This window comes from Rhipicephalus sanguineus, chromosome 2 (assembly GCF_013339695.2).
Source record: "Rhipicephalus sanguineus isolate Rsan-2018 chromosome 2, BIME_Rsan_1.4, whole genome shotgun sequence".
Lineage (NCBI taxonomy): Eukaryota > Metazoa > Arthropoda > Arachnida > Ixodida > Ixodidae > Rhipicephalus > Rhipicephalus sanguineus.
In genome coordinates, this window is record NC_051177.1 from 139,654,190 (window position 1) to 139,679,993 (window position 25,804).

The following is a 25,804-nucleotide window of genomic DNA, read 5'->3' on the forward strand; positions in this document are numbered from 1 at the left end:
GTGAAATGCAGTGTCAAGCAGCCAGGTGGTGTTTTCCAGGGGACTCTAGACAATGAGCTCTTTTCAGTTTTTAATAGCCGCCTTGCGCTCTTTAAAAGTGATTTCAACCTATTTCCAGTTTAAATACAATCGTGATTTTTTTTTACATGGAAGTAGAGAAACTAAACTTGACAAAACAAGTAAAAACAAAAAATACGTAATTTTGAAAAAAAACTTGCATTTTTCGAGTAGCATCTCCCCTTAACACTCGGAAATATAACTATGAATTTCTCTCCGCTAGTCAGACGCTTTACGTGAGTGTTTGGGCGAGTTGGTAGTTCATCGTGAAGGAAATTTCAACAGCGCAGGAATAAACATGAATCATGAAAAGAGAGCTGACACGGACATGCGCTGACTCAACTGATTTTTTATTCAGAAAAGACAGACACATATACAGGGTGTTTCAGCTAAAAATCACCAAGTATTAAAAAATTAAGCATAGGCACTACGTGTCTCCAATTAGCGCAGTATTGTTCTGAGCCATATAGAGCACATCAGAATATTTTTTCCAATCGTCCAAGCTCGGTAATTAACAAAAATTGCTTAATGAACTTTTTAAATGGTAACTCTACAGAAAATTTTCCTATACAAAAGGTGTATTGCTTGTTCAGAAACATCGAATTTTTTAATCTATGCTGAGATAACTCCCCTGTTTAATTTTTTTCCTGCCTTTCTTCAAAGCGCACGAATTTAAAAAGAATACCACGTGACTGCCGCCTAAGGCGCGGCGCTTTTAGTGCCCTCAAATGTAAGTTGAACGAATTATTCAAAGGCTGCTTCGTGCACGAAGGTCGATTGAGCAGGCTACCGGTGACTGCAGTGGACGCCAATTGATGACAGGGGCGTATCATCTAAATAAAATTTACGGAAGAGCGGCCACCACATGTGAGTGAATCTCAGTTCTTCATCACGCTGTCACCCTCGCCCCTTCCAATGCATTTATTCATTGGTGCAAAAAGAAAGAAAAAGATGCCTACGCTGCATCAAATGCTGCCTAAAGTCTCATGTGGCATTTGCTCCATGGCTGCCGCTTTTTCGTAGATTTTTTTTGTTGTTGTTGAAACGGTATGCTCATTTTGTCACTTAACGTGCATCGCAGTCACCGATAACCTGTTCCATCGATCTGCGTGCGCGAAGCAGCCTTTGATAAGTCGTTTAACTTACATTTGAGGGCAGTAAAAGCGCCGCGCATTTGGCGGCAGTCACATGGTATTTTTTAAAATTCGCGCGCTTTAAAGAAAGGCCGGACAAAAATTAAGCAGGGGAGTTATCTTAACGTAGATTGAAATATTCGATGTTCCTGAACAAGCGTTACAACTTTTGTATTGAAAACTTTTCTCTGGAGTTACTATTTAAAAAGTTCGTTAAGCAATCTTCGTTAATTGCCCAGCTTAGCCAGTTGGAAAAAATATTTTGACGAGCTCTATATGGGTCAGAACAATACAGCACTAATTGGAGACACGTAGCGCCTATGCTTAATTTTTTAATACTTGGTGCTTTTTAGCTGAAACACCCTGTATGCATATATGTAGTGCATATATGCATATATGCACTACATATATTTCACTTTTGCCTACATGGAGTGAAAAAATTGTGCCACCGAACCGCCATGAAGTGCTTGCCGGATCACTCGGCAGAATGACGGCGAAAATAAAAGCAGGCGGGACAGCTCCCCGCGCTACGAAGAAACGCCACAACCGATGCTACTGTTGCGTTGTGAATGGCCACGGACGTAAAGGACTGAATAACAACGTTGAGTTGTTATTTAGGTTTCCATAGCTGTGTTGTACGAAGCAGAGAGGCGAAAGCGCTGGATACGGGCCACTGCGAACATGTTGGGTTAATGAATTACTTGCGATCTCCACAGCCGGTTGCTTGAGAAAGTGTGCTAATGTGGCCCTGCTATTATTGTTTTTCAAAGCCCTGAAGGAGAACCATGTTAACATAGACTATGAAGCTCAGTAGGGCCTCTGACTGCGGTGCACATCGTGTACACGGTGTGGGCAGCTGGAGGCAGACTGAAGGCACGCACACACCACGACCTCTGGTAATCTGAATTGGTCGTCACCACACAGCATCGTACATGTGCATCATACAAGTAAATCGCAAAATGTTGGTTGTCACCGCCTTAAGGCTTGTTTTGCCTGTGGCCTCCGTGATTGCCAAAGCTAATTTCGGAGGCCACAGTTTTTGCCTTTGGCTGTACCCCATGAAGGTAGGCACACGTATCCTCATTTGCAAGATATACAAACTGGATTACAACCGTCAACAAAACATTCGACGATGTGTAACAAAGCAGTCCAACACACAGGAAGCGACAGCTAAAGGGAGAATGCAACTGAAGAGGTGAAAATTGCCGGGTCGATTCGTACCTGATAAAGTGAGATTTGTAGCTCTGATCATAAGATACGTAGATAACTAAATCGAATGTGTATGTACTTCATCGCTTTGACATTATGTGTATACCCAAATTTAATGCATTTAGGCGCTGCATAACGGGACGTCGGGAGGCTTGCCTCAAACTCAATGTCATGCGATGCTCATTTGTACTTGCGAGTTGCAGCGTGCCAAAATAACTGAAACTTCTTTTGCATGGATTGTACCCGCAGCTCGCTTTGATGAGCTTCCTACTTTTAATTCTGAAGCATGGACTGGCGGAAGAAGCTTTTCAAGTCCTTGATTTTCAGGAAATCATGCCTCAACACCAACGAAAGAAGGGGTTATATATTGTGGCCTATGCACATTCGCTTGCAGCTGGCTCTCTTGGCACTACCCACTTAGCCCCAGGGCTGCGATGAGAGCGCTGGTGGCGGTGTTTTTCGCAGCGCCGCCTGGGCAGTCTGACGTCTATAACATGCGGCTGCCTCCTAAGATTTTGACACCAGAAGAGATCTCGGAGCGAAGACTGTGGGACGCGTAGCCGCCGCGCGCAAGCGAGGATGACGCACGCCCGAGCAGCGCGAGCTGCCAGGCGGGCGCGCTATGCCGAAATTACGACCGAACGTTGGCGGCCGCCGCTGCGTCGGACGAGCACCGCGCACGGCGAAATGCGGCAGCGGAAACAACAACGGCCCCTTGAAAAGTATGTTTACGGAAAAACGATTTGCGCATGGTGTTCTCCCCTGCCGTGATCGTGCCGACGTCATCCGGCGCGCGGAGGTTTGCATCGGTTGCATGACGTAAAGCATGACATGGACAAAGTAACGTTACGTGACAAGCGCGTAGTGTAATATAAACCACAACGTATTTATGCACGATTGCGCACTTAAATAACGTAAACATGTATTTTTTACTGCGTAAAAAAGAAATTGCCTGGTACGCTATCGATGGCGGCGCTGCGAACGGCATTAGTATGACGCCAGCAGGGGGATTCGCGCGTTTTCGTCTGCTACGTAGGCCCAGCTGCGGTAAATCTAAAAACAAAGCAGCATCTTGCGTATGGTGGCATTTGACGCTGTTTGAACGAACGTGCGTCTCTTTTATAGCTCTCCTCAGTCTCTTTTGAGAACTTCAGCTCTTTGTTTCTCAGAAGTGCGGCCGCTTGTCTCCGTGGCAAGTGCTGCGCTATGGTGAAGTACTGTTCCGTGCCTCAGTGTACTTCGTCCGCTCGTGAAAAAGGCGTTAGCTTTCACAACTATCCTAAGGACCCGAAGCTGAAGAAGAAGTGGATAGTCAAGCTCAGAATGGGAAAGCTCCCCACGCCTTCACTGACCGTGTGCAGCAAACATTTTGCGGACAGCGACTTCTGCTACCCACCGTACGCGCCGCTCTTCGGTAAGTTTGTGGACGCGCGCTTAAGAACGTACTTGCAGTAATTGATCAGCCAAATGTTTATCGCACGCAGGCTATCGGACAAGGCGACTCGCACCAGATGCGGTGCCGTCCCAGAACTTGCCGCGAAGGCCCCTAGACAAGGAGCCAACGACACGGCGTCTGAATCGCCTCGCAGGTAAGCGCGCCTCGCGAGCGGCGCGGCACATCTGAGACTGCGCTGCATTTGGAAGTTTTACTTACGTGTTTTACTTATTTAGGCAAGCGTGCGCTTAGCGTAGCGGCGTAGCCAGAAATGTTTTTCCGGGGGGATGTGGCAGGGGTTAACCACAATACGCATGTTCGTGCGTGCGTGTATATATAGACATGCAAAAGTGACAATTTTCGGGGGCGTTTGAACACCATGACTACGCCAGTGGCTTGATGCTATCTAGTGCACACCTCCTTAAAGCTTTCTCTTGAAGCAGTGCAAGTACTTCTTTTTCACATTTTTCCAATGGCCATGTGCCAGCAGCAATTAACTATTTGTTATATTCAAATAACTAAGTGACGGCCCTGTGCGGTATTAACGATGAACTACTTCGTAATATATCATTCTCACTGAACTGATTAACACCACTGGTACGCACTGCATTCCAGGCACGAATATCCCAAATTTGGTATTTTGGTTCTAGTTTGCATTTCTAGCAAATGCCTGAATGCCGCTGCAGTAATCTCAACAGCTGCCCTACAGTAATTACCTCATGCGTCGTTTGTGAATGCCGGATTGGTAGAACTAGTTGGCAATTATCACACATTTCCTCTTGTTTACGCTATAGATGCACTGCAGAAAAAACACTATTCATTTGCAATGCACTGTGTTCATGGAAACTAAATGACCTTCAATAAAAATTTCAAATCTTTCCCAATCACGTCAGCCAATGAGAGTGAAGCAATGTCCATAAGTGCGCTAGAAGAGAGTGAATCATACAGTAAGTATGTAGTCTCATTGTTTTCCTTCTAACGGGCCAATACACAGATGAACATTGCAGCGAGCTGTAGTTGTTGAAACTATCAAGCGGAATGTTGCACTTGATATTACAGGCCAGAGAGGCATTACTCAGAGATGCATTTTAGAATGCAACATTCAGTTAAAAAGGATGCAGAAATAACTGTTTCATCCCTTTGTTTGTTTGGGAGGCGACCTATTTGTCTTGAGCTCCTCTGCTGCTCTACTTTGGCCTGATATGTTGCAACAGTGTAGCATTTAGTCTTCAGTGGTGCGATCTTGTTTGCATTCCAAATAAGCACGGAGGCGTGGCGTTACATCCAGCCGCACGCGAATGGCCAATGTGAGCCGCAACAGACGTCACGGCCCCGCATTGACCAATCGCGTGCAGCTGGATGTAACGCCACGCCTCCGCGCTTATTTGGAGTGCGTACAAGATCGCACCACAGGTTACTCCTGATTGGTTGCGCATAGAATGGCATCCTCAGCGTATGCAGCCACGTAGCGTGACAACTGTGCTCGCTTGCTCTTAAGTCTCGCATTGTTGTTTTCCCACCAGCCTCTAGAAGTGAAGATGAACAAGGCATGCGATCTGAAGTTCTTGGCTCAATACCTTCCAATGAAGCCGTTGCAGCCGGTAAGTGCCGTACTTTCAAATACTGTCAGTGTCTTCGTATACCGTAAAATGCCGAGCAAGCGCCCCTCCTACGGTGAAGGATAATCCGATCAAATTTGGAAGGGGGGGGGGGGGCTTGCTCAATCCCGGACCGAAATTCAAGATGGCAGCGGGAGAGCCGCTAAAAATAAAAAAATGCCCATCCACATTTCTAATGAAATGCTTTATTTATTCACTTCTGTTATATTCAGCCTTGTCACTGTCAGACCATTGAAGCAGCGACCGGTTTGACCAATATACAACTGGCCACATGTCAACAGAATTTCATAAACAACATTAGATACGCATTCATTCTATTCATTCTTGTGGTTCTTTTTACACAAGCGATGCTCGTCTTGAAAAAAAAAAAGTGGCCGCAGGGGAGGAGGGGGAGGGGGGGCGCTTGCTTGGTCACTGGCACCTATTTCAGATCTCCGGAAAACGGGAGGGGGGTGCTTGCTCGGGTGGGGGCACTTGCTCGGCATTTTACGGTACTTTTATTGTGGGACAAAGCACCATTTGTGCCTCATTCATTGTTTATTCAAAAAAGTTGCCACGGAACTGCAGCACACAGTTGTCCAGGTGAACAAATTGGATCTGTGTCTCTGGCACGAGACAGCTATAACAATTAGCAAAGTAGAAAATGAGAAGGCTCTCACAGTAATGAGCCGGATTTGTTGCTTCGGGTTTTTCTACAACATTAGTGAAATATTCACTGAAATACGCCTCTCAGAAACAGCAGCTAAAAGCTTCTGCATATCTAATGAGGATGCTGTTCTCCTGTGCTATATGAAGCTATACCATAACACATAATTCAGCTCGCTGGCAGTGCTTGCTTTTTTGGAATTCACAGAACAACAGCAGCAAATATATTCAAGGAAACTATCATGATCTTGGCCAGAGTGCTCAGACATTCAATATTTCTACCAAGCAACAAAGCAGTCAGAGCGTGCATGACTGTATTTCAGGGAGTGCCTCGACACAAGAGTAATTCTCGATTGTACCGAGATACCGCGTCAAAGGCCAAAGGACCTTAAATCTAGAATACTCGCATATATCCACTGAAAGCGAACATATACTGTAAAAGTGCTGGTGAATGAAACACCTGGAGGTGTCATCAGTTATGTCATATAGCATATGGTGGCAAAGCCTTGGACTTGTTTATAACTAAAGATACAGGACTATTTGAAAATTGTATTCCAGCTGCTGACACAGTTATGGTAGACAAGGGATTTTTAATTGAAGAACTCTGCAAAGAAACGGATATTAACATGATCAGACCACCATTTCTCAAACAACTGTAGCTCACTACTAAAGGAGCAATCACGAACCAGGCAATTTCAAGGGCCAGGGTCCATGTAGAGCGCGCGATCCAACACATGAAACTATTCCACTAAGCTACTGCAGTGCATCTGTGGCAAGTCAGTGTAAAAGTAGAAGCAAAGACTGCATGTGCATAAGCAATGACACATCACGATGCTCTGATTTGAAAGTGTTTGGTGAAAGTGCTGCTAAGATACATTCCATGCAGAGCAAAGCTTGTAAAGAAGTATATGTAAGCAGTTTAGCGGCGTCCTACTTTGCGGGAGAGTGCTTTGAAAATCACTGCAGTTTACTGGGCAAGGTAGCAGGCCCTCACTATATCTGTATTTGTGAAGCAAGTAGTCCTGAATAAATTGTTGTTGTACAGACTAGTGAGTGTATGAAATTTCACTATGGTTTCCCTTATTACAGTGACCACGCGAACACAGTATAAAACCACCATTGCGGCTTGCACCAATGAATGGCTTAAGCTGGAACACAAAGAGGCCGTATTCTTGAATACAAAGACTATCATGTTGACGATTTTGATCCAAACAGCAGCTCTTGGCAGTTGGCTACAGACTGATGCCTCTCTGCATGTTTCCTGTCTTTACTCATTTTTCTCGCAATAGTAGTTTCAACAGAGGGTGCACATCGTGAGGCCCCATTTTCACCCGAATCGCATGCACTCTTGTGAAAACATTGTGAGCCACTGATGCAGTTGTCCTTCCAGTGCGGTGATCTAGCCAAAAATTGTTGGTGTTCTGTTCTCTCGTACCGCGTTCAATTTTCTCATTGTCATCGGAACTACGCAGCTGACAGAGGCTGCAGAAAACATCTAGTGACACCTCTGTAGCATGGCTTGCCAGTGCTCTAATTTCTGTCTAATTGATGTCTTTGGCCCAGCTGGGTCATGTTCTTGCTTTTCTTCTTGCAGAACTTTTCTAGCTGCAAAACCAAAATAAAAAAATGTGTGCATCAAAGTTTGTTTTTGTGCAAGAGCTGACAGTTTCTCCAAATTCTATCAACAATGTGATAATGAAATGATGAATGCATTTGAAAGTCCTCACTGCAGCTACCTATCACTGGCATTGCTCAAATGACGTTAAATGAGCTCACTCATAGACAATGTGGGACAATGTAAGCAAGTTTTCGAAGTTGGCAGGAAAAAACAAACTTGCAGTCGCATTTGTGATATCATATTTTTGAGTAGCTAGTGGCTTACTCATAACGTTTGCACGACGACTGCAATGCCTAATCAACCTGTAGGTAATTTAATTGCTTGATGTCATAACATCATTGGTGAAAAAAATGTTCCACGGAACCTGCCATTACCGTGAGCAACGCTGCACTGGCTTGCACTCCATGAATGGGTTCTTGAACACGTACATCTGCAGATGTGGCCGCTGCTATTGATGGCAAGCTGCGTTTTTATGCGCATTCATTTGCCTTTACTTTCATCATTCCTGCACTTTCTTTTTTTTTTCCTTTTCAGTTCAGTTGATTCAGACAAAACATTGACAAGGTTGAAGGGACTGAAGGCAGATTATCTCTGCCGGACTAGAGTCCCTCCACCCATGCATTTGCTCAGACGACACAAAAATACAGAGATTTCATTCTCTCTCTTTTCTTTTAGGAGCACAAAAGCAAAATTCAAGGAGTAGAAAGAATATCTGAACATGCACTTTAAAATATAACAGAACAATCAGCGCAAATTTACTCAATAGCAAGATAAAAAGAAAAAAAAACGAAAAAAAAATTCCCCAATGATTACGATACTGCCTAATGCGAATTCTGAGCGCAACTTCGTGTTTGGGCAAGGCCAACTGTGTTTGAAGTTTTGGCTTTCCGCATGGTATCGACTATGCCTCAAATCATAATTTTTGTGAAGTAGGACAGCACCCACTAGGACATTATTCGTCTTTCTGCGGATAAGTGAGGTACCTACTACCATAGCTCGGCAAACTCACTCATGAGTCAGGCTGAGTAATATTTTCGTGAGTCTGAGTCCGAGTGAGTCCAGTTGATGCTGGACTTGATGCTGATGCTGGACACTGGACTTGATGCTGATGCTGGAGTTGATGCTGAACACTTTGTTGATGCTGCATGTGGCTGATGACAATGAAGTATTATGGCTGAGCACTTTGCAGTGAGTGGGAAGCATTAAACCACACATTCGTTGCGCAATTAGCATTAAGCGATGACCGGTTGTTATTTTACTCTTCAGTCATGCTATATTACATAGGTTAACCCGATTCCTTGCCCAACATGATGACTATATAGGGTCTTTTTGCAAATGAGTTTCAAGCACCAGCATGGCTCCATGTGTTTGGAGCCATGCTGGTGCTTGAAACTCATTTGCAAAAAGACCCTATACAGTGGTAGAATACTCGACTGCCACGCAGAGGGCCCGGGTTCAAATCCCATTTGAGCCTGGGGATTTCTTTCTCATTTTATTTTTTCATGTCTGTCGGTTACTTTTTCATGTCTATCGGTTACGCCGGTGACGGTGACACAGCTGAACACAGGAACGGGCGCATAAGAGCAGCACTCTAAAACTGAAACCAAGAAAATATTAGGTCAGAAGACTAAGTACAATACAGAATGCAAAATACACATTGAAAGAAATGAGTCACTTTTACACAATTATACAAAAGTGCAAAAATACTAAAAGAAGTATTTCTAATTGATAATGTATTTAGGGCACAGTACAAGACAGAAAGTACATTTTAACATTTTTCTTTAGACAGTGTTTAATATAGGCCACTAATCGCCTACTGTTTCACATGACATCGACTCCCAGAATGAGTGGGATCTGCCGAATTATTCTTTGTTATTCCTTGGTTTGTAGATGCATGGTGGTGCGGGTTAAAAGTGAGTGAAAAAATATGGTGTCACTGTAAACAGCATCTCAGCATCTTCATACGCAGCTGTGTACCATTGAGGCACGAGAAGCTTCTAGTCCACAGTGGCCGGCCTTGTTCTTCAATATCGTAGTAAGCGTGGTTCTTAGATCGCTCTAAGCAGCAGCAACGTCAGTCTTGTTTTTTCCATGTTCGACTGTGTTGATTGTCGTCAGCTTTGCAGAGAAAAGCGGGTCCTTCCGTATCACGGCAGCCAGCGCATTAACAAAGAAAGCACAGAAAGTGAAGGGAGGGCAGCGAATGCTGACCACGCATGACAGGCCGATAAGCGCGACCACGATGAATCGTGGGAGAAAGCACATGATGCATGGTAAGCGGTACTTTGTCCCTCCTAATCACACCGCTTGTTCTCCCAAATGCATACGGAAAAGTCCCCTTTCTTGAGTCGTTTCATGCTGCCCTATGTTCGATTTATCAAGTGTTACAGCTATTTTGGTTCGATGTCGCCTTAGATTTTCCTATGCATTCACATTAAGGCATTTCCATATTCAAAAATAGTTCGATATAAAAAATAATTCAATTTATCCAGGTTGTTGTTGGGTTCGACTGTATGTACTAAGTTTTCCTTGCGTAACATAGTTCCTTTTTTTTAACACCTTGGTGCTCGATAGTTTGCCAATTTTCTGTCAAAGTGAAGTTTCATCTTGCCTGACTCGTGGAGATCTGGTTGTGGTCACATTTTGATATTCTTGGTAGAAGCTTCCTATATTCAGCAGAGATCCACTTCGCTGATACTTGCATTCGTGAATGGCTCATACAGAAATCCACTGTAATGCTTAGAAGTGTCCCATGGCTCCATAAGTATTCACTGATGGTTGATGTTCCATTAATGTGTCGTGCCCACGGAAGGCTGACCAACCTAGCATTTTCCACGGAAGAGGAAGTTCAGTGACAGTTCACTCTGTGAACGCAGGCAATGCGCAAGTGAGTGAATGCTATGCACGTGCGCATTGCCCATAAAAAGTCTCTTTAGGTTAACCACGATGACCTTTTCGTCCTCGATGTTTTAAGGGAGTACACGGAGCATGGTATCTTTCCACAGGCATGGTCACCCCGGCCTCTGAATGATGAATTGCCATTATTGGAAAGAAGCTGCTGAATCGGCATAAATGCTGTCTTGGAGGATATCAGCTGCTCCGCAACTAAGTTGAGCTCGGGCTAGTGCAGTAACTAATAATTGTTGGGGTTTAACGTCACAAAACCACGATATGATTATGAGGAACGCCGTAGTGGAGGGCTCCGGAAATTTCGACCACCTGGGGTTCTTTAACGTGCACCTAAATCTAAGCACTTAGGCCGAAAATGCGGCCGCCGTGGCTGGAATTCGATCCCGCGACCTTCGGGTCAGCAGTCGAGCACCATAACCACTAGACCACCGTGGCGGGTGGCAAGTTCAGTAACTTGGGCAATTACATATACCCACTGGAAATTACGTGCTTCAATTCTTGGTGGACCCCTGCATAAAATGCTTTTGTGGTAAAATTTAGAGGACGCTTAAGCTTCACCTTTAAGAGTGGAACGTGTTAGCATCATTGGGCCCAGTTCCCATCGCCTTTTCATTTGCTTGCCATGCTCCACTTCTCGGTGGACACCTGAACAATGCCGTGAGGGAAGGAAGGCCTGTGCGTGTTGTAATCTCTCCTAGGGTGCCTTCTACAAGTGCAGTTAGGAATTACCCACTACACCATAATTCAATATTTTGCGAAGTAGTTAAGTACCCACAGCGTGTCCAAGGCAATGCACGCACCTATGTAGCTGCACACTTTGTTCATACTGTTGCTGATGACGATGGTGAATTATGGCTGAGCCCCTTTGAAATGGGTGGGAAGCTTTAAACTGCTCGCTCGTTGCACAATTCGCACGCTGTAGCCTGGTGCGCGATTCTGCCCTTCTTCCGCGCAATAGTAGATCTGTTAACTTTACTCCTCGTCAGACGTGGCACCTCTACAGGGTTCTTTTTCGAAGTAGTTTCAAGTGGTGGTGTGGCTGTGATCTTGTAGTGGTTCTTTGCACACAGCAGGTAAACTTTGTAATCTTCCCATTCTGCTGTAATGGTGACTGAGTGAGTGAAGGAGAGTGTCACTGTAGCGGTGCCATTGACAGCACAGTGCACTTGTGGCCACTTTCCTGGTCTAAAAACAAACAGTAGACATGATGATGATGATGATGAGTGCACTTTACTTTGGTCCAAGGAAGACTCAGGGAAGACCCGGCGCCACCTGTTTAGTCCCACGTAGAGACATAGTGCATTTTTCTCACCACCTTCATTAGAGTGTTATTCTACCTCATATCACATAAAAACTAGGTATGCCTAATAATAGTGTGTGTTCTTTTGACGAAATGAGTGGATGTGTCCTAATACTCCTCTGTGTTCATTCTTCACTCAGGACCATCAACTGCGCTTGGTGATAAAGAAAGCACACATGGAAAGAAGAAAAGGGTAAGTTCTGCGTTGCATTTAAAGGGGCCCTGCAACACTTTTCTGAGTTATAATGAAATAATATCACTAGTTAGCACATGACGCTTCACGAATCATGTGCCACTAAAATTTTTAGAATCCATCAACTACGAGCAGAGTTACAGGGATTTGTTCGCACGCTTCAAGCGCTTTTTCTCTCATTTCGGTAAAGCTACAGCAGGGAGGGGGATGACAAGGTGGCAAGAAGATGCGTCCCTTCGTCAGCACGCTTCGTGACCTTAAACACTTTCTTTTCTATCTTCGAACGCTCGGCTTACTTTCAGCGTGATCGTGAGCACGAGCACATGGCGGCATCCCGCGGTGGCCACTGTAACTATGCAGCTCACGATGCTCAAATCAGCCAGCGGCCATGGACTTAGGGTATATAGCGCAGTAATTTGGGTATGTGGCATCATTTGTAGAAAGAAGAGGGAGCAATTTCTATCTCACTTTGAGAATTAATTGTCAATTCCAGGCCGCGTGCTGTGCTATAATGTTTGGTTTGCGTGTTCTCGGAAGCCTCGACTACTGATTGGCATCGTTTTCTGACCATGCTCAAAAAGTGTTGTAGGGCCCCTTTAAAGGGACACTAAAGTGAAACATTAAATGAATTTAGACAAGTGAATCATTCGTTTATAAAGCTAATGTCATTAATTTCACCACGATAGAATAATTACTAGCAGGAATGAAGTCCAATGTTTTATTTTTGAATTTTCCCCCGAAGCTTCTCACGTGAACGTCAGTGAGACATCACTTATCTTGAAGCCTTTTTGCGCATTTTTGCCACATTGGTTCAGTGACATTTTCTGAAACTCACTATGTTTTAAGACATTGGTCCCTCAACAGTGTAAGCAATTTTTAATGATAAACGAGTGCCTAGGCCCTCGCATGTGCTGTCAAAATCTACGACGTCAAAGCGAGCTGGTGCGAGAACTTCACGCTGGCGTCACCACCTGTATTTTCTTTTCATGTGTTTCCTCACTTACCGAGCGTCTTCTCACAGTAAGAGTGGTGGGTTTGGTGTTGTGAAATTGTAATTTACCAATACAAGAAAAATCGTTTTTCTCTTTAGTGTGCCGATAATGTAGAAGCAAACGCTGGTTGGCTTTGGATGTGTCTTTTTCTTTTTTTTGCGTGTGTGTGTGGGTGGGAAACAGCATGATGGATGTATACAAAGGCACACATAAAGGAAAGATATGGGTTGGCCTTCAATTGTGCCTATCTTTGTCCACTTACATACTGTTGTTTCCTATCGATGAAATAGTTTGTATTACAGTAGAACCCCGCTGTTACGTTCCTCACTGCTGCGTTTTCCCGGCTGTTACGTCGTTTTCCGCCGGTCCCGGCATAGCTCCCATAGGATACAATGTATTGGGAACCCCGCTGTTACGTCGTAACTGTCGGACCGTTCCCGTATGATACGTCGCGAAGTGCGCTCGGAGCCGACCGAGTGACTACCAAAGAGAGCGGCCATGGTGCATTTTCACGCAGTTTGGCCTCGTTTGACCGTAATATTAGCCGCATGAGAGGCGCAAGCAACAGAATCTTTCAATTGATGCAAACAAAAGCATGGCCTTCGAGATTCAAATTGCAAAGATGGCGTCTATGACGTAACTGCTCGCGAAAGCAAGGCCTTCGAGATTGGCATTTACTATTGACAAAAGCATAGCCTCTGAGATTTGTATTGCACAAACATGGCGTGAATGACGTAACTGCTTGCGAAAGCAAGGCCTTCGAGATTGGCATTCACTTCTGCCATCGCGTTGGCGTAGACTCATCATCATCGTTATTTGTCGGAGAACGGGAGGAGTTCGAGCTGGTTGGAGCTCGCGTGGTCGTGCGTGCGGTTCGCGGTCGGACTCGCCGCGCCGGTCGTGATTGCGTGTGCTTAGTTCTTTCATGCCTACAACTGTTGGTGTTAAAAAAATCACATACGTTGATTACATTTCTGTGGATGAGGCCGTCCTAAGCTCCGCGTTTCTATCCATCGACTAGATCGCGGCTGAGCGCGCCAATTTTCGTGCTACTCGTAAGAATTGAAATAAAATTCTGTACCACTAAATATTTTGCCGTTTTTCCTGTTTTTCGGCTCTTACGTTTCCCGTCTCTTACGTTTATTTCCTACGGTCCCTTCAAAAACGTATCAGCGGGGTTCTACTGTATAAGTTTTATGTAGAAATGATGTCCTCTTCACAGCTGGTATGCCTCAAGCACCTCTTTTAGTGTATTAAATATTGAATCTTATGTCTATAGGACACCAAATAGGAAAAAAGGCATGCATGAGAGTTTGGTCTCTTTGTTGCTGCTGTCATGCTGTCGTTTGGTTAAGGATTGAGTGTTTCACAGGAATTCCATTATGATGAAGGTACCGATCGATAGTGTCCTAGTGAAACTAAGGAGCACTGATGAAAACGACCACATAGGTGTTACTTGAGTGATAGATCACATGAGAAGAAACATTGCCAGGGGATCACTACCAACACTGTGGCCGAGTAGTGATCGGTGACTAAGATGACAAATGTAACAAGGGTCATTTCAATTCATGGCAAGACGAATTGGTTTGCGGTACGGGTCATGGCTCTGTAGCAAAGGCAGTGCAAGCATTTGCCCACTCCTAGTACCGAATGTATGCAGAGGAATTGGCTAAACTTGAGTTGACATGCAACTGGGCATTGTAGCTATGCTCAGTTTGTTGTTTCTCAACATGAAAGGCCATGTGTATGCAATGTATGATGCTCAAGTCATGCACATGGCTTTTCACTGAGCAGTGCACATTACTTTTTGCCTACCTGCTATGCTGGCTGGAGTTGGATTGCACTTACTTGACAGAGAATGGCTTCAAAGGAGTTGTGTGGTGGTACAATAAGCATTACTAAACAGAGACATTTTTACAGCAAAGCTGTATATGGCTAGCTGATTCATCTGTCCATTTGTTGCCTGTATGCCAAATACTCTCCGGTGCAGCCCCATGTGCATGCCAAGTGTGAGATGAGGTAGAAGTAAGGGGAGAGAGGAAACCGACACGGGTAAGTGAGAATTGTGCATCGGAGGGAGTGAGTGCAACATTAAAAGAGAGAGAAGCACATGATTGGCTGAGTCAGTAGTGATGTCGTTGTTCTCCATAGCAGCCAAGGGCCGAGCATGCAGCAGTTTATGTCTGGCTCCCCATGCTCATGTTTTCATGCTAGTTCTGAAATGGGTAGGCCATGCGTCGTACGTACTCCAGAGGAGCAGGCAGCTTTCGATCAGCAACGCCGTGAGCAGAACCAGGAACGAGCTCGCCTACGCTGTGTTGATGCTGCATCATGAGCTCAAGAACAGGCCCATGCAGCCGAGTGCAAGCAGAAGCTGCATACCGAGGATCCGGCAGGCTTTCAAGCAGTGCTATGATGCAAAGTGGAATGCAAGCAGCAATGACGAAAGCAACGATGGTGGGCGGATGCCGCCAACCAAGAAGCTGAACACAGTCGCGGCGCAGCACGAAAGCGACGACAACAGGTGGATGTGGTAGTGCAAAAAGAAAGACCAATGCTTGGGAATGGCTTTAATGAACTATCGGAATTAACATGGCATCGTCGGCTGACAAAGATGCCATGGAACCCCTGAAGTTTTCCAATTTTGCGTGTGTATATATACATGCACACATACAAACACATGCACGGACAGACATAAAGTATGCGATGCAAATATTAACCTGGTTTAAAACTCATGCAGCACAATTGACCAGAAGATAGACGAACAAACACTGGACACAGCTTTTTATGTGCATCTTTCATTGTCTGGGTTTCTCTCGTTTGCTGTGCTATTCCCAGTACAAGTAGGCAACTAGAAATGGTTGCTTGCTAAATTTTTACTTTGTTGTGTCTCTCACAGAGGGTGCTGCAGTCATAAATTTTAGATTATTGGCTCACATGTTTGTCTGGCCTGTAGCAAAAAGTGAAACTCGAGTGGTGTTTGACGTAGCTTTCCCTTCACCGCTACGGTTCCAGTGCGGCTTAGCCATTTGAGCTTCACTGGTGAAAGGCTGTTTATATGATGCTAAAACAGTGATTTTTCAGGCTGCGAACGGAGTGAAGAAAGGGTAAATCACTCTCGCCGTAACAATCAGCAGCAAGCGTCCAACACGTTCGAAATTTTTCGCTCTGTTTGCAGTGACCAGAGCAATTTTTCGCTCAGGACCCGTTGAAATTGCACCGACGTGTTTGTTTTCGCACGGCCGCTGTTGCGCACTTCGAAATGAATTTGATTGGAGTGTGTTTTTAAATGAATAAACACGCATGCTCTTCGCTACCATTGATGACAACTTCACAATATCATGATGCACAAATTTTCACAGTACATGCGAAAAATCATGCATTGTCTGCCACAAAAAAAACGGCAGCAAGCAACCTTGCACACCCTCCACTCGCAGTGAAAAATCACAGCCCATGTGGAACAAAACCACCATTAGCGGCGGTAGCGAATGTAATTATTTTTTCCGCTGCAATTGCAGCATGTGAAACTGCCTTAACCATCTGTACAGAAGAGTGCTCGGGCTTTGATGTTTTTTGGTTAACCTTCCGGCCTTTCCTTTTTTTTCGCTGTCTTCAAGACTTCGATACCTCGCATTCTTTTATGTTGCAAATAATATGGACAGTTTCCTACCTTTTAATGACCACTGAAACATCTGCACACAGAACAGGAACATTTATGTGAAACTTCCTGTCATGAGATTGGATGGATGCTATATGCTACAGTTGTGGCATTTGTTGCAGAACATAGAGTTATAAACAATGCCCCGAAAAAAAAAATTGCATCATGCACACCATTAGACCGAATATGCTGGCAGAATGTGGAAGAAAAAAAAAAGAAGAAAGCGTGAGGCCTGTACAGAGCTAGGCAGAGATTCATTTAGCTGCTTGTTTAGACAGCTAACACAAAACTCTTGGTGTTCAGAAAGAGGGGCTGATGTGTACACACAGACTAACCCTACTACTGTTCTGCCCAGGAGCATAGCCAGAAATTTTTTTTGCCGAAGGTTCTGACCTATATACGGGGTGCCTTTTTTAAATAATACAGCTTTTTTAATAAAAAACCTACGACAGTTGGGCTCCTGTCGTTTTCGCATGTGAACTCTACATCGAGGCAGAAATGCCTTGCCAAAGCTAATACACTCAAACCTCATTATAACAAAGTTGCATCTGCCAAGAAAATAACTTCGTTATATCCGAAAATTCGTTATAAACGTTTATTTGTAACACTGTAGCTATGACAAGACTGTTCTTCATTTACTTCGTTATAACCGATAATTCGTTATATCCGTGTTCGTTATAACGAGGTTTGAGTATGACATTGAAGTGACTCACAAAAGCTCGTTAACTTTTTAATGTTGACTTGAGGGCTCTTGCTGATATGGGAAAGTTGTATTTTACGACAACTTATGGCACATTCATTTTTTAGAAATCCTGAAAGCCGCAAGTAATATGAGGTATTAATAATGAAATTTTAATGGTGATATATAAACTGACATTGCCTGGCACACAGGAAATGTGGCCACTCTGTTATGTCAGACTGAAACTTCCTGCATCAAAGAGCAGGCATATTCTGAATGAATGTGCATGTTTTATGTTACAGTAGAGTTAATAGTGGAGCGTCCAACGAAAGGAAATATACATCATTTGGAACGCTTATTATCGGTCAAGTCTTAGTTCTTGGTTGATTTCATCGATCCGGATAGAGTACCTATCACTTAGTTCTTCACCAGGCACATTTGTGCTGCCATTTTTTAAGTCTTGATGTCATTGCATGACGTTACCCTCCTTCATCGTTGTATATTTGTAAACTAGACAACTCTCAAGTTTCGGCCACTGATGATCCTTTCGTGCACAAAAATCAATTCACAGCACGTACTTGGCAACTATCGGGGGTGACGAATCCACAGACATTGTTGAAAGCAAGAGCGGATAAAGGTTTATGTATTTATTTTTTTTAAAATAATACCGAACACTGGAAAGCATTACAGTGGGGGAGATGGTTTGCAATTGGTTTCAAGTAGTCAAAGTTTTTTCCACATAGTGTTTTAGGCCAGGAAAAGGAAACAAAAAAAGAAAATGGCGACAGCTATTTTGAAACATGATGAGTTAGGTATATAGATGGGCAATACAAGAAAAAACGTAAAAGAAACGGAGCAATGCTGACTTTTTCAAGGAAGACGAATAAAATGTCGTATGATTCTGTATATGGATTTGTAAAATGGTCATAATTAAGCATTATAAATGAAGGTTTACAGGCAATTAATGTGTAACGATGTGTAATGTAGGATATGGTGTTGAGGAGACCTTTAGGAATTGCTTGGTTTGTCTGAAGACTTTACGCTCACGTTTTGCATAAAGGGCATGCTCTTCATAAAGTTCTGCCTCGTTTTTATGTATTTATTCCCTTTTTTTTTTGTTCTTGCTATGTGCTCTAGCTTGCATTAGCGCAATTTTTCTCATCTTGTTGCCATGTTTTTAAATACTGCAGCATTTCAGGAGTCCGCATGATTTGCATTTTATTCTGCATTGTTGCTAGAAACCACTGTGCTATAATTATCTTTTGTGTTAACTTCTTTGCACCGAATTTTCATGATTAACTCCACTGCATTCAATAAATGAAGTAAAGTATCAACGTTTCTTGCTCATTCCAGAGAAAGGTGCCTGCCGCAGCTGAGACGCGGATTTCGCAACAGCCAAATGTACTCAGCACGACCATGGAATCCATGCCTGTAGGTGATGAGGCCGACAACAGCCAGAAGAGGATTGTGTGCAGGTGCAATATCATTGTGCCAACAAAGTCTCGTGCCACCATATGTTCAACACGCCACCTGATGCGTAATGTGTCATCCTGGAAGGCAACATCGGCTGTGGTGTTGCATAAGCGTAAGTTTGCTCTTGATTGCTGCCTGCGGTAATAATCTAAGCAGTCACTTTTTTGCCCTTGCAGAAACGCAGGCCAAGCTTGTTAAGATTTCGAGGACGACACAGACATTATGACATTGTCAATGTGCAGCAAGTACAGTAGGTAGCCACATGTTTAAGCACATCGATTGTCATTTTGCTGCTGTGCTGCCAGCCCTGATGATGTCTGCATACGTCCCCTTGGTATTGGGCGATCAGCAGTGCTACCAGGATCTGGCAAATATGGATGTATTTAGACACACAACTACCGACACTGTGCCATGTTTGCAGCATCTGGATTGCAACCATCGTGAACTGGAGTGCCTCTGGTGTCATCAGTACATATTACCATGCCTTATGTTATGAGGAGTGCATCATTTGCTGTCATCTTCAGAAGGCCTACTAATTTATGACATACTAAGTATTCTGTCATGCTTGCAACATTTGTCATGCTTGCTTATCTTCTTAATGCCTGAATTTTTTTTATATTATGTTCAAGGAAGACAAATAAAATGTTATATGATTCTGTATATGGATTTGTAAAATGATCATGATTAAGGATCATAAACTAAGCTAGCTCGTTACAGTAATGCATATCTCATAACTTAAAGCAAGCTTTAAAAAAAATGGATCTCAGGTTATCAAGACAATCAGCATTTTGGTCATCCAGTTACACAATATTTTTACAAGCATAATTAGTTACATAAGCCTTAATTAACAATGTACTGAAGCATAAGTGAGAATATAAGGGTTGTAAAGTGTGCTTAATAAACTGATCAAATACAGTCAAATCTCGTTAATACGTACCCGCTTTAAACGTACTAACGGTTAAAACGTAGTTGCGACGAATTCCCGACCGAGCCCCATAGAGCCCAATGCATTCGCTGACCGCTTAAGCCGTAGTGGTTCGCCCTATGCCTACCGGTTAGTGCGTACCCTGCGCCCGAGATAACTTTTTGTGCCATAAAATTTTACGTCACCGCTGAAAATCTCGACGCCACAATGTGCCGCCAAAGGTTTTCCGTCTTTTCTAGAAGTGCGGAAAGCGGTCGATCACCGATTCCGACTTCCGTGCGATTGCGGCGACGCCTTTGCACGTAAGCATCGGGAAAGAACGAAGGCTAGGCGGCGGCCACCGACGAACGCGTCAGCATGACTTATCGCCGACAACCTTATCACAATAAGTATCTTCAGCTATCTGCCCGGACACGCGTGCAGCACAGCGCTACTTTAAGCCTACTGCACGCTTTTACTTGGCGACAACCTCAACGCGCTGGGCCGCCGATCGCTGCCGCCTCGTGCGATCGCTGTTGCGGAGTTGAGCATTGCGGGTCGCGGACGCCGCGAAACCTCGCTGCATTGACGATATCACGCTAAACGCACGCGTACGGTACAGCAAGCGTAGCGCTGTTGTAACCATATTGCACGCTTTTATTAGGCGACCACCCAACGCGCCTCCGTTCGCTGCCAGGACCGCTACAGCGTCGCGGAGGAAGCTCGACATCACTGCGTTAACCGAACAAGCTACTCGCCGCATCTGTGCACGGTCTGGAACGAAGTGGGCACGAAGAACAATCCCACGACTGATGCGCGCGTGCGGTACAGCAAGCGGCCCGGTAGTGACGGCGTACGTGAGCCGAGCAGGCGACGCGCTGCACGCAACTACCCAGGAGACGATCGGCTCCACGCGGCCGTATCGCGTGTCAGTTTTCGTTTTGTAGCAGATCGCGGTACGGACGCATACACATATATTGCGGAATGCAGACACTGTCCGTTTTGTCGCTATGTCGGTCACTGCGTATCCCGGAAGTTTCGAAATGCTCTTTGGCGTGGCCACCGCGCGCTATCGGGCGGTCGTGCGAGAGTGCTAGGATATTTTCTCCACTTTGGCAAAAAGAAAGAAAAGGCTTTGCGATGGGTACTTTAGACAATATTTGCTGTGGCACTCTATTTCTCTGCTGGCGGCGATGGCGTACGCCAGGAGAGGCAAATTTGTACTTGGTGGTTAATGCGTACTACCGTTTAGTGCGTAATTATGCCGCGTTCCCGGCAGGTACGTATTAACGAGGTTTCACTGTATATAAAAGAACTAAGGGTGAACGTTGCGAGTGGTTATGAGGATGTAAAGGTGGCTCCAGTTAAGGACGTCGCATCTATACTTAGCCCCGTATCAGCATATCTTACAAATTATTCCTTTCTGGTTTCCAACAAAACTTGAGGTGGCAAAAGTCACACCCATTCATAAAGGCGACAATACTAGTGAATTAACCCATCGCCATGCAATGTCTGTATTATCCGTCTTCGCAAAAATATATGAAAAATGTATAAATACGTGCCTCACAAAATTTCTTCAGAAATGCAATATATTATCACTGCATCAATATGGCTTTTGCAAAAATAAAACTACAGGAGAGGCACTAATCAAGATAAAAAGCCGCATAAAGAAAATGTTGAAAATAAACTGTTCACGTTAGGTGGCTTTCTTGACTTGCGTAAGGCGTTCACTTATGTTGACTATCGTATTTTACTGTTTAAATTAAGCCTATATGTAATTCGTGGAGCAGTCTGAATTATTTAAAAGCAGTTTGTAATAAAAAAATCAATTTGTTAGAATAGAAAGCTGAGCTAGTTGGTATGTATCCTTGATAACGTTTGTAGTGTCTTGACTACCCTCGTGTTTTTCTTTGCATGCTCAGTCTGTTGAATGGCTCCTAAACCACCCAGAAGTCCAAATTTAGTTGTGGTGTTGCAGTTGTGCATGAGTCTACAACGAACACGTAGCTGTGAGAATTTTTTGAAACTGTGCCATAATAGCGGACTTACACGCGTTTGGATGATACAAAAAAGGCCCTTGCTCACTTCGCTCTTTCCTTCACTATGCTCCGTTTGTTGGCTCGTCTCTCATCCTGACCGAGTGCTCCTCGTCGTGCAAGGAGGAAGAGCGGCGAGCGCACGTACAAGTGAGCGCAAAACAGGTATTGTGGATGACGAGCAGATGACATGTTGACGTCACGGCAAATGCTAAGGGGATGAAATGCTGAAAGGCCTGGAGAGGAGAAGGGATTGTTTCTTGGAATTTGTGGGTTGCCCGCAACTAGTAGCGCTGCAGCGTTTGGTGTTGTTGATCGTGACGGCATTCTGAACTCGATGCGCACATTTACTTGAAATGTTAAAAAATGATTGGTGTGGTTTAGGGGCCCTTTAAAATAAATTTGTTAGCATGGACAGTGAAAAGTCCGAGTATTTAAGCATAAAATAGTTCCACAGGGGTCTATCTTAGACCCCATGCTATTCCTTTTATATATAACTGATATTATAGAGGTTCAATATACACCCGAAATTAAAATGTTCACTGAAGACACAAGTCTTTTTAATAGGCTCCATCATTCAGCTAGTAGAAGCTTCAACAAATCTATACCTCTCAAAACGTTCAGGTTGGCTAATGAAAAATAAACTAAAACTAAACACACAAAAATCCAAGTTAATATTGTCATGGGGTCGTGACGTCGACGAAGGCAACAGCTGGCATGGTCAAGATGAAACTCTTTATTTGGCCGAACTTGTGGCCGTGAAACTGAAAAGTCAAATTACAGCGATACACTGATAGCGGTGAACAGAGCGTCGACCGTCGATCAACTGACAAGCGGTCAAGCGCGTCGGCTTTTATACAGGCGCTATCGAACTTTCCAGCGATATCGCTGGTGGCGGCGTTATCGCTCGACAAAGCTGGAACATTCGCGTGCTGCGCGCAATCTTAACAAAACGATCTACTACAATCGCGAAGCTTCTCGAACACTGCTTCGCAGACAGCGTCGAGCGTTGATAATCATCCTTGCTGGTCAAACCCGAATACATCAAAATAAAACAAGTGGGCGTGGCAATATGTTCAGATCTATTAACAAGCACATGAGTGATAATATAGACACTTCCTTTACAATCAATGACTCTAAACAAGTAATCCTGGGAGTCTGGTATCATGACCACTTATCATGTACACCACACGTAAATAGCCTTTTGGCAGATTTAGCTCGTTCTGTAGGGCGCTTGAGTAAGATCGCTTTCCTCCTCCCTTCATAGTTATCTAAATCGCTGTATTATAGCTTGTTTTATTCCAAACTTCTATGCAGAATGCTGGCATGGGGAAGAACAACTAAGGCCAGTTATGACTGAATATTAATCTTGCAAAGCTGCATGCTCCGTATGCTAGAAAAATGCAAAGGTCATCGCAAGGACCTAGACACTCAGCCGCTTTTTCTTAAACATGACATTCTATCTGTTAGGAAAGTATGTAACCTTAAGCTGATGCAACACACTTATAAATTACAGGATACCTTCCCACACACTATATCGACCAAATATGGCTTTGGAAATTCTGCCTGCAAAACCAAGAAAACACGCACAAACTATGGCAAGCAGGCTATTGAATAGTATAAGATTGTGCAATTGTTAAATGTTCATGAATTAAATACTGACTTCAACAGCATTGTCCAATTCTAGAATATGCTTTCTTTTTAGTGCAGAATGTATGTAGAACTTATTTTGAATCTATGTAAAATATTTTTGTGCACGTGTGTAGAAATAAGGATGTTTTAAATGTATATTTATGAAAAATTATGCATATGATAGTATGTAAAACCAACCAAATATTTTGCGCTTAATGAAATGTATAACACGAAATGTCACTGATGCAGAATGTATTATTTATGAGGGAGTCATGACCTCATCAGGCTTTTCAGCCTTTAGTAATTGCATGCCTCCCACTGGGAAGTTTTTAATTTTTTTTCCTGCAAATAAACAATATTCAATGATGAAATTATTTTTGCAATGTGGTTTTTATGTTGCCCTTTTTTCCACATTCTGAATAATTCTCACAAAATATTGCAAAGAAATTATTTCACGAGCTTTTTTTTTTAGATCTCAGAAAAAGAACCCTATAAAAGATAGCATTATGAAAACTTTATTGGGTGTTTTGTGCAAGCTTATACAATGATATCTATTCTTGAAATGAATGCTTAAGAATATGAGGAAAAAGGTTGAACTAACTGGCTAATTATTCAAATCTTCTTAAAAAGGGCTCAGGATGACTATAAACAACTGGTCTCTCTTGCCTAAACGATGTGCAACATTTAAAAATATCTGCAAATTATGCAGCATACCCAATATATTGGCACAGGTGATATAGAGGCAACCTAGAGTTCATGTTTTCAGCAAAAGGCCAAGTGTATTGACAGGTTTGCCTAAATCTAGCAAAACAGAAAGCCAATGAATGATGGCTTGTGGCATTGATGCCATCCCATTCAAAGGAGCATGATCTCAGTACCAAAAAATGTGAAAATGAGGAAGTCAAAGCAATTTACAGGGTGATGATGAAACAGATTGTTTGCTTGGTGACGTACTCAGCGCCTTAATTAAGGAAAAGGTGAACCACAGCCTCGAGATTATGACGTCATGGTCTTTGATAGCTTGAAAGACAACTGAGCGACATGTTCAAGGTACATGGACAGTTGGGGAATTTTACAGTGAGGTATCTTAGCGCACATCTTCAATCTAGAGTAGCCATTAAATTGGCTGTTGCTGTCTACACCTAGTTGATGCTGCCCGTAAACAGGTTTAGCTCACTTGGTTCAGGTAGCACTGCTTTTCATGTTTTGACTATAAAATGTGAAGGAACTTTTTATTTTCTGTCACAGCCTTTTGAGGAGAAATGGTGGGAAAATTCTTGCTTCTCACACTTTTGGAGCAAATCCAGTCTAAACCATAGAGAAAGAGTACTGACAATTGACTGAGAAACCTAAATAATTTTGTGTTATTTGTGGAAACTTTTCTGGCAGGTGCATATGTTGTGATAGAATAGCTTGCTTTTATACACAACTAATGAAACCCCAAACAACTGATTGTTCTTGTGATAGCTGTGGCTGCCATATGCGAGTACAGCCTTCTAATATTGATATTCAGAATCATTGCATGTAGCTTTATTGCTATGTGTCATTGGCAAACGTCACTTTGTTTTGACAATTATATTGATTCCAGGTCCATATTAGAAATAGTGCTTGTATGTATGAAATTCAAATAAAGGTGGGAGCTGATGAATGGAAACACAATGTGTGGACAGGTTGAATGGTGCCATGAGGCACCTATTCCTATTCATTCAACCTATCCACAACAATTTAAATATAGTATCATGAGATAGTCTGCCATGTAAGACTTGTGCAAATCTCTAGTATGCACATGCTCAATAGTATGTCGTACCATCACCCCCGGTACAAAATACTTTTGCATATAACATGTGGAGAGAGGTTTGCGTGAGGCTTACCCTGCAACCATCGTTAGGAAAGGACTTGAAGAACCTTGTTCAAGTGGTGCTTTAGGGTTCAGGTCGGGGGCACCCTTTGAACCGAGTTCATATTGGCAGTTAAATTAGTTGTTCACAACAACAGGCCTGGAACATGGCTCAGATGTGCAAAAGAAAGAGCCCACTTTATTTTACACTATGAAGTTTTTATGGGTAACTGCATCTAGCATGTACAACACACAGCTTCTGTGGTGATGCACTTGACGCAGACAAATTAAACTTGAACGAGAAACTTCAAAGTATAGGGTGGGTTTTGCGATTGTTAAATCGAGAGCCCTAGCTCGGATCACTAACTGTGTGGTTCCAGAAGATAGTTTAGGTCTCAAATGAAGTGTGAAGGCCGAACTTATGCTGACATTCCTTGTATGGGTGGAAACAAGAACGAAAGAATGTGTTTTAGT

At 43.5% G+C, this 25,804-nt stretch overlaps 1 protein-coding gene across 1 annotated transcript; it reads left to right on the plus strand.

Annotated features, from left to right (window-relative positions):
- Nucleotides 1-3,330: 3,330 nt before the first annotated feature.
- Nucleotides 3,331-19,626, plus strand: LOC119383717 (52 kDa repressor of the inhibitor of the protein kinase). The gene is made up of 6 exons (XM_037651994.2): nucleotides 3,331-3,813; nucleotides 3,884-3,988; nucleotides 5,358-5,435; nucleotides 12,067-12,119; nucleotides 18,802-19,033; nucleotides 19,098-19,626. Exons 1-6 carry the CDS (start codon nucleotides 3,606-3,608, stop codon nucleotides 19,145-19,147), a joined length of 726 nt encoding a protein of 241 aa, XP_037507922.1. The 5' UTR covers nucleotides 3,331-3,605; the 3' UTR covers nucleotides 19,148-19,626.
- The last annotated feature ends 6,178 nt before the right edge of the window (nucleotides 19,627-25,804 follow it).